Raw genomic sequence first — 13,983 nt, 5'->3', positions numbered from 1 at the left:
TGCAACTCCAGACCAAAAACTGGAAAGATGGAGCAGCAGTCAGTGTCATCTTTACAACCTAGATACCAAATAAGTTGTGACGCCAAAACAAATGAAAACAGGATTAAAACAAATTTTGGGATTGAGGTTGTAATAATGACAACGACATCCAACACAGAGAAAGAAAGAAAGAAAGAAAGAAAGAAAGAAAGAAAGAAAGAAAATACAAAATGCAAAGTTTAAAAAGTTCATATCAAGCCTTTTATTTGGTATACAGATATTCATAGATTTATACAGTATATATAGATATATGTATATATGTAACACATGTGCCACCGCAAAGTCACAGACAAACTCATTTTTACTAAGAAAAGAAAGAAAAAGAAAAAATATATAATGTGCTTATTTCAAAGTAGTGCCGTGAAGCGCTTGTAATGAAAGATGACCAAAACCGGAATGATGAGGTAACTGCCAGGCAGGAAAACAATCACTTATAATGGTTTAATAATAATAATAATAATAATAATAATAATAATAATAATAATCTACTAAAACAAATGGATCAATAGGCAACCGTATAGTGGCAACATGGACCCTTAGTGTCAAACTAGAGAAAAGGATTTAAGTCAACATAACATAAACATACACACGCACGCACGCACGCACACGCACATACACACACACACAGTATGCATACAGACAGACAGTGCATAAACGTACAAACAGGAAGTAAAATCAGTCACTCGTGAGAGCAAAAACTCTCAGATGTCGTTAACTCTTGTCTGATACACAACAGAAACTCAGGCATGCTCCAGGACACCTAAAAATCTCACTCACTCACTCTCACTCACACACACACACACACACGCACACACACACACACACACAGAAAACACAGTCATGTACCACAGCCCGACATTACAGGGCTGACCGAACAATGCTTGCACAGTTCTGCATGCACGTGTACATGCACACACACACACACCACAGCAGAATAGTGGTCAGGCAGGATGTAATTCACTGAGAGATGTGAGGGCCTGCATTCATGTGAGCGGGACACACTGATAGAAAGAAAAATAACTGGGGAAAAAGACAAATGTAAAACGAGAAGTGATAAAGAAACGAGCAGGAAGTGCTGCACAAACAGACAAGGAAGTGGTGTGTGTGTGAGGATGTACATGTGTGTCACTATATCAGGAGCGGGTAGCACTGAACAACAGACATTTCGGAGTGTCTGGCTCCCTCATGTGGTCACTCGGAGTCTCTCTGGACCTCTGAGGCGTCGGCCCGACAGATGGGACACGTCCTGTTGGCCTGAGGACGAGGAGAGAGGAAAACGAATGATCCAGTTACGTTTTTAGAGGCAGTTTAATCTTCAGTGACAGAAAATGTCCACAACTAAACCTGGAACTCACCATTACACCCTCCAATAAAAGACCGTTTCTATGGATCTCAGATGATGACACCATCTTTATTTGTTTTGTATTGATTTGTAATCTCTATAACCTGACTCACATTGTGGATCTGATGCCTCATGCCCCTAAATCATAACACTGGGTTGTGATGAACACAAGAACTTGGTGTTCAATTGCCTTTTTTAGCATTATCACTGGGAAATTATGTATTAAAGTATGTGTAGAGCTTTCTCTGATTTTCCTGTCCTGGGGTTTAACGTGGTTTACAGATTTGACTGATTCTTTTGTGCCGAATTTAAGAACACTGAGACACAAGTCTGATTCTTGTTCTTACAGATCTTGAAGACTGAGATTCTCACAACAAATCTATATTTAAGAGGCGCCTGTGACAAATAATTAACCCGTTCTTGGACTGATTTTTTTTCTTGGTAAGGTACTCATTAAGGAACCTTACAGCAGTCATCAGCATGCCATTATGTGACATTTTTGCTCAGAGATTTGAATCTATAACCAAATAATGTGTGATTAGCCTCAGATCAGGACTTTGAAGTTCTCTCGTGCATGATTACTACAACTAGTGTAAATGTGTCATTTGGCAAATAAATCGCGCAGGCTTTTCCACCACACTGGCAGGTAGAAGTTTGTAATAATTGTCATGTAATAAAAGACTATGCCGAGAGTCTCTGCTGCATGTTGGTGTCATTTATGGGCGAGCGCCTCCTCGCCATTGATATACTGAACCTATGCTTCTTTCTTCTGCTGTCTGTGTCAGAGTTTGATACAAACAGACCTCACGGTGCATTTTGGTCAACATCGTAAACTCAGACAACTATACTCAAATGGCCACAAAGGTCGTTTATACAGATTTTTTTTCTTATCCTTCCTTATGAAAATAAGGTCTATCACTCCAGCACTTCTAATAATTAGATGCTAATCTCTACATTAGATTTTAAAAATTCCCCAAGTTGCCTTTCTGATCATTTTTAAGTTGGTTTACCGCAGCATTTTAAAAAAATATTTAAAGACTAAGGATGTGAGATGCAAGAAAGGTGGCTTTAATTAACTGATTAAATGTTTTTTTACTCGCAAATCGTTGCAGACCCCCTGACCTTGAATAAAAATCAAATGCAGACCTGTGATTAATTACTGAGAGAACTCCTGCCTTAGATTAGCTCTAACGGTTGGACACAGTGGGAGTGAGCTGCCTCTATGGGGTGGTACTTACCCTCAGCCACTTGTCGACACACTTCCCGTGGAACTCATGGCTGCAGGGCAGGACTCGCAGCAGCTGGCGGGACTCAAAATCACTCATACACACCACACACCTGCAACACAACAGACATTAGCACGTAAAGAACGGCACTTTTCTAACAGCCCAGCGGGCATCAAGGCAGATTTAAGGCAATTAATTATCGGGTTAGACTGCAAAATTTGGGGGACAAGTATGAAAAAGGTAAGACCCAGAACTCTGTAATCAGAAAAATGTGCGGCACTCACAGTGTTTGTTCAGACTGATGGTTGTTTGGATTGAACCGATAGGAAGGAAGCTGTTCGATGTCTCCCTTGGTCAGTCCTCGGAGTTTGGCCTCTCCCAGACGCTCAGCGAGGTTCAGGAGGGCCTGTAGGGGGGAAACATTCATCAGAAACAACAGAAGGATCAGAGTCTGCATCCAGCGAATATACAGACAAAGAGAATAGTAAGAAAACAGATAGAGACAAACCTCATAATTTTCCACTTCTCCATCGTCTACATCCAGCTCAAGACTGATCGCAGGACCTGTGGGCTGGACTGGCAGCATTGAACTACAGAGGGAGAGATTTAACAGAAATGTTAAAGTTTAATCGATCAAAACAAGCAAATTAAGCAACTAAGATGTGCAGTAGTAGTTTATTTCCCCAAAACTTAGATGGCATTCATATTCAAGTTGAGTAGTTAATGGGCCAAAAACAATCTAATATATTTTCCATCCAATTCAAAAGATATAAGATGTGGCCAAGTCGTCAAATAGGAATACTTGAGTCAACTTTCAACTATCTTTTTAAAAATGTAGGACAAATATTTTTGGAATGATTTCCATGTTGAAGGCTCAAGAAAAGTTTCCCCTTTTCCCTCCCTATCCAACAATTCTGCCCTTCTGTAGTCATAACTTTTATTTATTTACTTTGTTTTCCAGAATTAACTTGTATATAAATCAGTTAGACCTCTCAAAAAGTTCATATCTTGAAGAAGATGTAAAACCTTCATTATTGAAAGTTTCAACAAAATAAAACAATCTGACTATACTTTATCCTCGCTTTACAAAAGATTTAAGTAATCTGTGCTAATGGCTTTCCTCTACGGGTATATATAATCAACTTAGAGCTCTAGAAAGATTATACATTATGATAAGGACTTTTAGATTTCTTCGTCTCTCCTGCCTGCTCCATCTGAAGTCATATTTGTCAACATAATCAGACAACCTGCAAAAACAAAATCAGATCATCAACCGTATATTTGGCCAATACAATTTAAAACATAACCCTTTACTTCTTAACTGTCTTGTCTTAGTAAGTTAATGGATTGATCTACTTACAGGAAGTAAGGCAGGAGGCTAGGGTGGTAAGGCGAAGGTGGCAGTGGCTGTTGCGAGCGGTACCGTCGCCCCGGGAGACGCCGAGGAATAAAGTTTGGATAGGACTAGGTGGGAAAATGTCAACAGATACATGACAAACCACTCACATTCTAAGAAGGTATAAAAACATTTTATTGATTTTCTTCTTATTGCTCACCACTCCGAAGAACTCCTGGGGCAGGGGGTCGTGGGAGAGGAAGTGAAGCTGGGTAGAGTGTGGTGTGAGGGCAGGATGGGCGGCGGGTGGATAGTGGAGCCCAGCACCCAGCGACAGATGTTCTCCAAGCAGCTCCACGTCATTCTCTATCCTCTGTAATGGCTGGGAGGGTGGAGAAGGAAATATGTGGAGCTCAAAGGATGAATACACACTGATGCCATCTGAGATTATCTTATGTGATCTTAAAAACAGGAGAAATCAAAACAATCTGAACACTAGATAACTGATCGGTGTATGACAGAAAAATATTACTAAACTGTGCATTAATATATTTTCATGGATAAATCTAACTTGCAATTCTGGCATTGCTTCATATTACATTCTTAGGCAGTTGCTTTAATTAGCATTAAATCTTAATTAATATCAGGGCCACACAAAAGACAATGTAGGCATATACTGTACCACCACTGGAGTTGACTCACTTTACTGTAAGTTTGATGCTTGCTGTGCAGGCAAACATCTTAAAAACACTGTATTTCAGTGCCTGTCCTGATTTATTACCAAACACTACACCATTTCTAAGCGCTTGCAAACACTAAAAGGAGACTAGCACAAATTGCTTCAACTCAAATGTATAAAATATGCATCATCTCTTTTGCTTTACCACTGTAAAACCCTTTCGCCGCTGCATTTTTTATGCAGCAGGTGGAATTTCTAATGCTCCCCTGAAAGGTGCTGACTGTCACGGTGGTTCTTCAAGTGAAAACTGGCTTTAAAGGTAGTTTTCTTGTAGAGATGCGCAGAAAGTTGGATATCATCGATCAAATCTTGTCAATTCAGACTTAGATGCAGTATTTTTCATTCACAAAAGTTGCATCATATAACATTCCCTTCATTTCTTTTATTTATACGACTCAACGCTATGGAGCACAAACCGAGCATAAAATAATCCAATTCAACAAAAAACAAGCATAACATGAATCCTCACTCACCGATCGAGCCTGCTGTGTCGGATAGGGTCCAAACTGTCCAGGCTGGGGCAGGTGAGGTGGGTGGTGGGAGAGGTGTGCTGGGGGATGGGGTAGGTGAGGAGGGGGGAGCAAGAAGGCTGGGTCACTGGATAGCAGTGATGGGAACGGGTAAGACATGGGTAAGTGCTGCACAGAACAAGTCTGAAGGACCTAGCCGAGAGACAAAAAAGAAAACGGAGATGAAAACTCATCAGTTAAAGTAAATTTGCAAAATCTCCAGCTGAATCTGTTACTCAAACATAACACACTCACAGGAGGAGGGACGCTGCAGACGGGATAGTGCTGTCCACTGAAGACCACTGAGCATGCCGGGATCTGCTGAGGGGCAGAGCGAGGCGGCAGGCCAGGTGGTGCTCCAGGTGGAGACACAGGATACGATACTGGAACTGAACCCTGAAAACGGAGATCCAAAGGACAAGGTGATCAACTTTAGACACAGACTGTGATATACAGCCAAAATTAGTCCTGTGAATGACTTGAGAGTTTGTCTGCTAATGTAAACTGTAAGTGTGCGTTTCATTAAATTTCTGGAGACAAGTGAAACACAGGTACTGTAATTAGTGATAGTCTTCACCCTTTCATGCATGAATTATTAACTAATTAACTAATATTAAATAACTAAATATTGGATACGATGAATTCCCGTTTGCATTTGCCTTTATGGAACAAAAATGTATAAGCTAAATAGATGATACACACCAAAATTTCTCAAGGGTAAAGTTTACATTTGCCGATGAACTTTCCTTTATGCCAGGCAACTTAAAACTAACTTTACTGAATAATCCCCCCACTGTAGAAAACAGTCACACAAGCCAGACATGCTAACAGAAAGACCCACACATCACCTGCAGGTGAATCTTTTGCCAACATGGCGACAATTAGTTTTCCCTGATAATCACCCCCACCAATAAGACCACATCATCTTATAAAGTCACCTGTTCATGGAGGTCCAGCACCACACTGCTCTGTTGCTGAGATGGGTGCGGGTGGAGATGTGGGTGTGGGTGCTGTGGATGGGCCGCAGGGTGCAGCAGCCTTGGAGACAGGTTCGGCGACTGGTGGAGAGGCCTCGGGGAGGGGTTTGGTGGATGGTGCCCTGGGCGCTCCTCGGGCCCGGGCCCCAGCCCTCGGGGAGGTTGCTGGCTGTAGGGTGTGTAGCCCTGAGGGGGAGCCGGGTGACGGTAGTTCTCATCCTGGTGGCCCGGCGACAGCCCGTGGTGGGAGTGTAGGTGGTGATGGTGATGATGGTGGGCGTTGGGGTGGTGATGGTGGTGGTGGTGATTGTTGTTGCTGTTGTAGTGGTGGTGATTGTTGTGGGCGTGGTGGTGGTGGTGGCGGGTCAGACGGTCTCTCCGGCCACGTTGGCGTCTCATTGGAGGGCTGGAGAAGAGGCAGAAGGAGGCATTTTGTCATCTGCATCATTACAAATACAAAAGTTGCAGCATTATAAATGCAAAACTAGATAATTATAAATACAATACTAGATGCATCTGAGCCTTAGACCTCATCTTCTTTAACTCCACACATCTTCTTTGTCAAAATGTGGCACCAACATTACAGTTCAGCAGTTCAGATCAGAGATACAGATGGGTTACGCTAGGTGCAGCTAGGCTTAGGACAATATGAAAATTACAAATCACGCTTAAACCCTCCAACAAAATATTATCCAGACAAAATATTCTTTGAACTAAAACACACTGGAATCATTTTTACCTTCCATTTTGTTCGAAAACAAAGGTAGGTAGGGTAATAGGCCTTCAGACATGGTGACAGGCTTCAGCGATTCAAACTAAATCAGGAAACCTGTCAGTGAGCTTGACAGCTTTTTCAAGTCATTCGTGTGAGGATATTCATGATTTTCCCGAATATGACATTTCACCATATTGTGAGTGTGTTTATCACGATCTGTGATACATTTGATTATTGTCCCATCCTTAGTGGCAGCTAATGTAACCTACAGGAGAGTTGAGAGTGGGCTACAGAGGTATTGTAAGTTCACTTCTTACTAACGCCACACCCCCTGATTTTTTTAAATATTCAAACTTGTGGCAATTTATCAGATTTCATGCAGCTCGCTCTGGAGCCACAAAAGGCTTGATACAGCTTCGAACAAGACTTATGTGTACAAGACCTGTATGCAGAATTTGATGTGTATTTTTGCCAAGTAAATTATGTGTGTGCTAATAACAAAACTAGCAAACTAGAGAGAGAGAGAAATAATCAGTTTGGGAATCTAAGCTGTGGATGCTTTTACCACAAACAGTCAGGTTAGACAGATGTTACTGAGATTTTCAATCTCATCACACACCTACTCAGACTCAATCATGCATCACTGCACTGTTATTTTATTGATGCTTTGATATATTCAAGCATTATGTTTTTGTGTTAGCTCCTCTTGTTTCAGACCATGCATCAAAACATTTAATGTAGGGCTGTAACTAATCATTATTGTCATTATCAATACATCTGACAACTGCGTCCCGAATGTTTCTGAATTAATAAGTTAATCGTCACGTGATTTCTCATTCATTTTGACTTCTTATTGGCTGAAAAATGACCAGATTAATTATGAAAATAATAGTATATGTATTGGTGCTACACACACACAAAGAGACGTTTACCTGCGTCTGTTTCGAAGAGGCGTGTGGCATCTCTCTGGCATGTAGTGGGGGTGTGGTCTGCGACTGGGAGGAAGCTCCCAGGGGCGAATGGGAGAGGAGGGAGTCGAGGGAGGGGCGGAGTTTAGATCCAACATGGACTGCTGGGAGAGACGCTGCCTTTTCGGGCTCGGGCTGTCTTCCATCTGCACAAAGAGGTAAAGGAGGAGAGGGAGACCAGGGGGATGGTTGGAAACAGAAGGAGGACAAACAAAAGGGGAGGATGAATAAGAAAATAATGACATACAAATCCTATTCAAACCAGGAGCAAAGCAGAGGCAACAGGCAGTAGTCATGTTTCATACTTACTTTGTCCCGATCGTCGCTGCACACATTATCAGGATGAAAATGTAGCACTCCTCCTGCAGGCCACAAAGGAAACAAAACAAAACATAAATCAGAGCAGATAGGGCTGAGGAAATCATCATCATCACAAGACACATGGACATATGCTAAACCAACAGAAATACAACACACAGGCAGCTGGTTGCCTTTGATCTTACTTTCCATTCTAAGACCCGACTGGATGCCAAAAAATCATCATTATCTTGATGAGGCCTGGCTGATTTGCCTGAGCAGACTTAAAACTACAAAATCCAACAGTGATAAGAAAAGTGCATCCAAAATCCTCTCTCACAAACAGAGTTACAGTCCTCGTCCCTCAGCAAGGGTCCGTCCGTCTTCCAAACAGGCTTTTGAATTTCCTGCTTGAAACAAGAGAGGAAGCCGTCTCTGGAAGATGTCACTCTGCACTCATCTTCTCTGGCTCTCACAGACAAACTATTCCCTCTGATCTACCATGAAAAGCCCGAGCAGACTCACAGAAACAGACGCGCAGACATCCACTTATCAAACGTGTGCAACACACCAGAATGTCTTGTTGGCTTTTCACATGTAACGTTGTTTGAATGCGGCTAATGACTTCTGTCTCCAGTCGTCACCGTCGCTTTTCTCCAAGTTGCCAAGGTGTTAGGGCTGCAACTAACAATTGTTTTCATTTTCGGTTAATCCGAAGAGTATTTTGACAAATAATCGATTTATTGTTTAGTCTTTAAAATGTGAAAAAAATTGTGATGTCCCAGAGCCCCAGGTGACATCTTCAAATCGCTTGTTTTGTCCAAACAACAGTCCAAAACCGAAAAAATCTTATTTTACTAAACTGAAAAGATGAGTTGATTATCAAAATAGTTAATTTTCTTTCAACTAACTAATGGATTAATCAACTAATCATTGCAGCCTTATTGGCTACTATCAAAAAGTGAGATGATTACCTGATTGATGGTTGTTTAGTCAGCAAAAGAAAACCAAACCATAATTGTCTAAGTGATTTATTAAGCAGAAATGCCAAGCATTACCTGGTTTAATTTTATCTAGCAGAAAATATAAACAGATTAATAAATGATTAAAATGATTGCAAGTTGCACCCCCAGTACTATCTATTAAATTGGAGCGACGCTGTAGAATAGCATTAGCAGAAAGCTTCAAGTCTGTGTGATGGCAAGCATCTGCTGTGCTGAAATGTCCTGAGCAGGGCAGTGAACCATTATTAGTTCTGCAACAACAGCTCAGTGCTTTGCTTCTTCCCCATTTCTTTTTTAACAAGGGATAAAAAAAATCTCTCCTCAAAGATCAACAGACGACAAAAAAGACTCCCTAATGATATGAATGAGATCAGTACATCCAGAAATACTGAAATACTACCAAAAAAAAAGACAAATCACATCACTGAATAAGGCGCTAATACCAGAAACATAATCTCAGCAGAACACAATGCTCTCCCAGCTGTTTATCTGACCGTCCACATGTGCAATCTGGATGCAGCATGTGCACACGGACATTTCAGCAGCTTAAGAAGGATGTCCTTGAACTCAGCTGACAAGAGTTTGCTCCAAGCAGTCCCCCAAAACCTTTAATCACCAAAAACAAGGGGGGGGGTCTCCTTCCCTCATCTCCTTCTCCCTCTATGCCTCCCTCATCCAAACAGCCCCTTCTGTCTCCTCAGAAACAACAGATCTGAAAGCATCCCGCCTCCACCCCCCCACCCCTTTCTTGTCTTTGCGACGCCACTCCAGAGCCATGTGAAGTCCGCCGATAGTGACAGCTCAAAGACGCCCTGCTAGTGGCTGCGGCGAAGACAGGGATAGTTGGTTGACTGTCTAGCCAACAGTAGGGGCCAACACACTGCTTTACATCTTTATTCATCTTCCATCCCTTTTTATTTAGACCTCATAGGGTCCTGGGCCTCAGCCGCTCGTGTGTTTGAGGAGAACTAGGTCTGTTGACGCCGATTCACCCCAGGGGCCATGGTGAGGGGATGGTGAGCCAGCCTGAACGGGTTGTGTTGGCGATCATAAACGACCTCCGAGCATGGCTGCTGGGGGAGACTGACACCATTTCTTTCACGACAGGCAATCAAGTCAGGCGCGATAGTGAACTTAAGTATCAGCTGTCATCAAGTAGCAATTTTCTCCTGTTCTTTAAGACTTGAAGTCAAAAACAGAGAGACAATCCATCTCACCCACATAATCTGCGGATGATAGCAGAATTAACGAGTATCTGTAAAAAAAGTGGTTGCTATTATTTTTGCAGTGTTGTCAGGCTGTGGGAGGCAACACTCACTATTAAAGCTACACTGGGTGAAAACATGCTTGACACTGGGGGAGTGAAAGAGGAGGAGAAATAAAAAAACAAAGCCAAGACAGAGGGGACACATTTTTAACACCCCAAAAATCCAACCCCGACACAGTCTACATAAAGTGACGGTGAGAGGTGTAATACAGTGACATGTACAAAAACAAACAAGCCCAAACTAATACACACTCTTATTTCGCTTACACACAGTACACGTTATACACACACCGACCGCAGTCATCTAAGAAGAGGCATGTGCTGCTGCTAGAAGGAGGAGACAGATCAAACAGCTGGGAGATACACTGTTTAAGTCATTCACACAAAACCCTCTGTAGTCTCTCAATTAGGGAAGCATGTGTTTTTGTGTGTCCCCTCTGCGAGGCTTATTTTGGGTATTTGGCAACGGCGCTGCTATTACGACAGAGGAGGCCCATTAAAAAGCCCGTTTTAATTCATTCACTGCACTTTTTTTTTGCCTCCGGGGGAATCCAATCTTGTATTACAGAAGGTATTACAGTCACTTTCCGACGGTCAGCGATGGAAACTGCAGAACGCTAAACAGACCGGTGTCAGTTTTGAAAACAATGAAAGGAGGCTCACTTTGGTTTTTCTCTCTGGCAGTTTTGCTTGTTTCTTCCACCTTTTTCTGAAAGGTTTTGGTGAGTTTTCCATTCCGGTTTTAATGAGTTTGGGTTGGTTAAGGGGCCGTTTCCTGGGCATGAAAAGCCAATTGATCTTGGGCAAGCCGAAAAAAAATTTGCTTGACAAAGTGAAGAAATCAATTACGTGCCACCAGAACTCTGCTGTTTTCATTCCTCTGTTTCAGACAGTACTTTGAAACTACAACACCTTATTCATCTGCACTGCAAGATGAGAGATCTGTTTGACTATTTTGGCATGATACGGAGCTGTGCACTGGCTAAAAATCTTAAGTTGAATAGCATTAAAGTTTACGGATGAAAGGGCTGATGGTGAACAAGAAGAAAGCATGCATCACAGCAGTGAGCAATCTGAAACAAAGAGATAAAATCGCTATGAAGAAAAAGACTTCATTTCAAACAATTTCAAGGCTTCATACTGCTCTTTTAATCAGTCTCCTCTCATACATAGTGCTTGTATTATGTAGGATGTTTAAACCTCAAGGCCAATTATGACTGATCTGATCATAAATGAAAATGCATTGCTCTCCAGCCATCAATATTACAGCTTGAATCCTTCAGCTATCCGTTTGAAAGATTTCCACTGATCTGCCAGCAGAAACACTTGTTTTATTCAGTCTACATATCTCTACATACAAGTCAAAATCTAATTAAAGGTAATTAATGACTTAACTGATCACCTATAGCATTACTTTCCATGAGTAATATGACCTGCGGGCCTTCAGGACCAACATGCCTGGATTATCCAAAGGGGAAATTCTGCATTTCCTCCTTGAGGGCCAGTATTATTTGCACTGGAAGAATAAAGCCAGGTAATAACATACAATACAAAGTTCAGGAACCTGGTTTGTCCCGTTTTACCTGAGTAAATGCTATTCAACCCTCCACAGCAGGACCATAGCTGACGTGACATATAGCTGGCCTTTCATGCAACAGCTGGCAGTGAAAGCACCAAGCCTTTTAGTTAAATGTCTCAAAGCCTGTTAAGCTGCTAGTGGTCTGCCTGCATCCCTCAGGGGGGTGTATCCTGTGTGTGTGTGTGTGTGAGTGTGTGTGTAATGATGCATCTAGCCGGGCTGCAGGCCCTGTTTACTGAAGCCTGCTTACCGGCCCCGGGGTGTCTGTGAGCTCCGTGCGAAGAGTGGCGCTGCGCCCCTGCGGACAGGTAGCTCCCCTGGGTGTGCTGCTGCTGGTTATCCGGGTAGCTTCGACCACCGTGGTGCGGCGCCCAGCCGGGGTTGCTCTGCTGCGGGTAGCTCACCCCTCCTCCGCTGGCGTTCATCATGCTCCCGTTACCCACCGCGTTCCCACTGCCGTTGCTCCCAACGTTGCCGTTCATGCCGAAATGATAAAAGCCGGACCGAGACCGCGACCGAGTCCTCGGGGGGTCCATGGCTGGGGAGGAGGAGGAGGTGGATGAGGAGGAGGAGGAGGGCGGTGGTGGTGGATGGACGTGATGAAGGTAGGCTGGAGAGATGGACGTCCAGAAACGGACAGGAGCCTCTCCCTCTTCAGACCGCTTCTCCGCGTCAGTCTACCCACCTAGTTACCCCTGATAACGACCGGCTACTGCGAGTGTTTTCTGAGGCATTTAAAGCTGCTGTGTCAATATAATGGGACGAGATACCTGGAGGCAGCTGGCTCAGCCCTCATATGTCGCACAAACACCATCTGCATCACACAGCTATCTGAACCCGCTTATTTATTCACGTACACAAGTATTTTTTTTCTAAATAAATATCGTAGTTAAATCAGCATGTGGTCTAACAAATTAACCATCAAAACATCATCTTCTCTAAGTTACTTATCTGTGTTTTTTTTCCCGTCGTTGCCAGAACAACAGCTGAGCAAGTCTCCGGATCTCTATTGTCTTTTCACAGTGGAGCAGTCAAGCTTTCCCACAGTGAAATAAAGTGTTTTTAAAGGCGAAAAAAATCGCACGCAAACGTGCCACTACACGCGTGATCGCATTGCAAACGCATATATGAGCGAGCAACTGCAACTGAAGTTAATATTGCTCGCTCTCTGCCATCGACAGCCTGTCAAGTTAAATACTTAAATCCCTCAACACAAGCAAGATGGCTAGCTGTCGACCGTTAGCAAACTAAAGAAAGCCAGCTGCCCCGGTAGCAGCCTGTGAAACAAAGTTATTAGCATAGGTTCGTGAATAAAAGTGCAACGGGTAGCCGAATATAAGTAGAAAAGTTACACCCCTCTGCGTTGGCTAACTATACCTGCTCGTTCATTAGCATAATTTCGATTTTCCAGCTAGCCCAAGGCTAACAGGAAGCGGAGTCTAGAGGGGAAAACAAGTCCAACAGTGCCGACATTACAAGCTAGCTAGCGTCGCACCGTGTCGAGGTTCGCCCGGCCGTTAAACAGCGCTAACAGCGGATTACCTCGGGCCGCACGAGAAAACAGATAGCCACCTTATCCGTCAAGCGAGGTGGACGGTATTTGTCCAATTTAAATCCCCTCTCGCATTCGCTATCGAGTGTTTTCTCTGGTCAGCGGGGAGTGTAGTGGAGATCAATCAATGGGAGTTTCACATCTCTGCCAAGTCATCACCAGTCGATCGCAGAGAAACGCGTCGCTCGCCACCGCTGAACCCGCGTTGTGTTTGTGCGTTAATCCTACAGATTTGAGAGCGACGATACGTTAAGATTCACGCAACACTCGTGTAATCAAGATGTGTGTTAATCAGCAGCTGTTAATGTCGGCTTTGAGTTGCAGCTCGTTATCGGAGTCGACTGCTTCAGTCTGGCAAACCCCGGGCAGTTGCTCAGCTCATTAATAATTCAGCAGCTTTATACCAGAAATACTATAAGACAACGCTTTGAAC

The 13,983-nt window shown here is 43.2% G+C and overlaps 1 protein-coding gene across 1 annotated transcript; it reads right to left on the bottom strand.

The window, feature by feature from the left end:
- Window positions 1-226: 226 nt before the first annotated feature.
- LOC311256964 (E3 ubiquitin-protein ligase RNF38-like) lies at window positions 227-13,903 on the bottom strand. Its single transcript, XM_084352378.1, has 12 exons — window positions 12,249-13,903; window positions 8,161-8,213; window positions 7,816-7,997; window positions 6,130-6,574; window positions 5,447-5,587; window positions 5,156-5,344; window positions 4,164-4,325; window positions 3,968-4,071; window positions 3,116-3,197; window positions 2,892-3,013; window positions 2,620-2,719; window positions 227-1,293 (listed from the first exon to the last, which is right to left on the bottom strand). The coding sequence occupies exons 1-12, from the start codon at window positions 12,532-12,534 to the stop codon at window positions 1,231-1,233; spliced, it is 1,929 nt and encodes a 642-aa protein (XP_084208504.1). The 5' UTR covers window positions 12,535-13,903; the 3' UTR covers window positions 227-1,230.
- Window positions 13,904-13,983: the final 80 nt, after the last annotated feature.

This window comes from Pagrus pagrus (assembly GCF_965226575.1).
Source record: "Pagrus pagrus genome assembly, chromosome: 5".
NCBI lineage: Eukaryota > Metazoa > Chordata > Actinopteri > Spariformes > Sparidae > Pagrus > Pagrus pagrus.
This window is presented reverse-complemented; position numbering and strand designations above follow the sequence as displayed.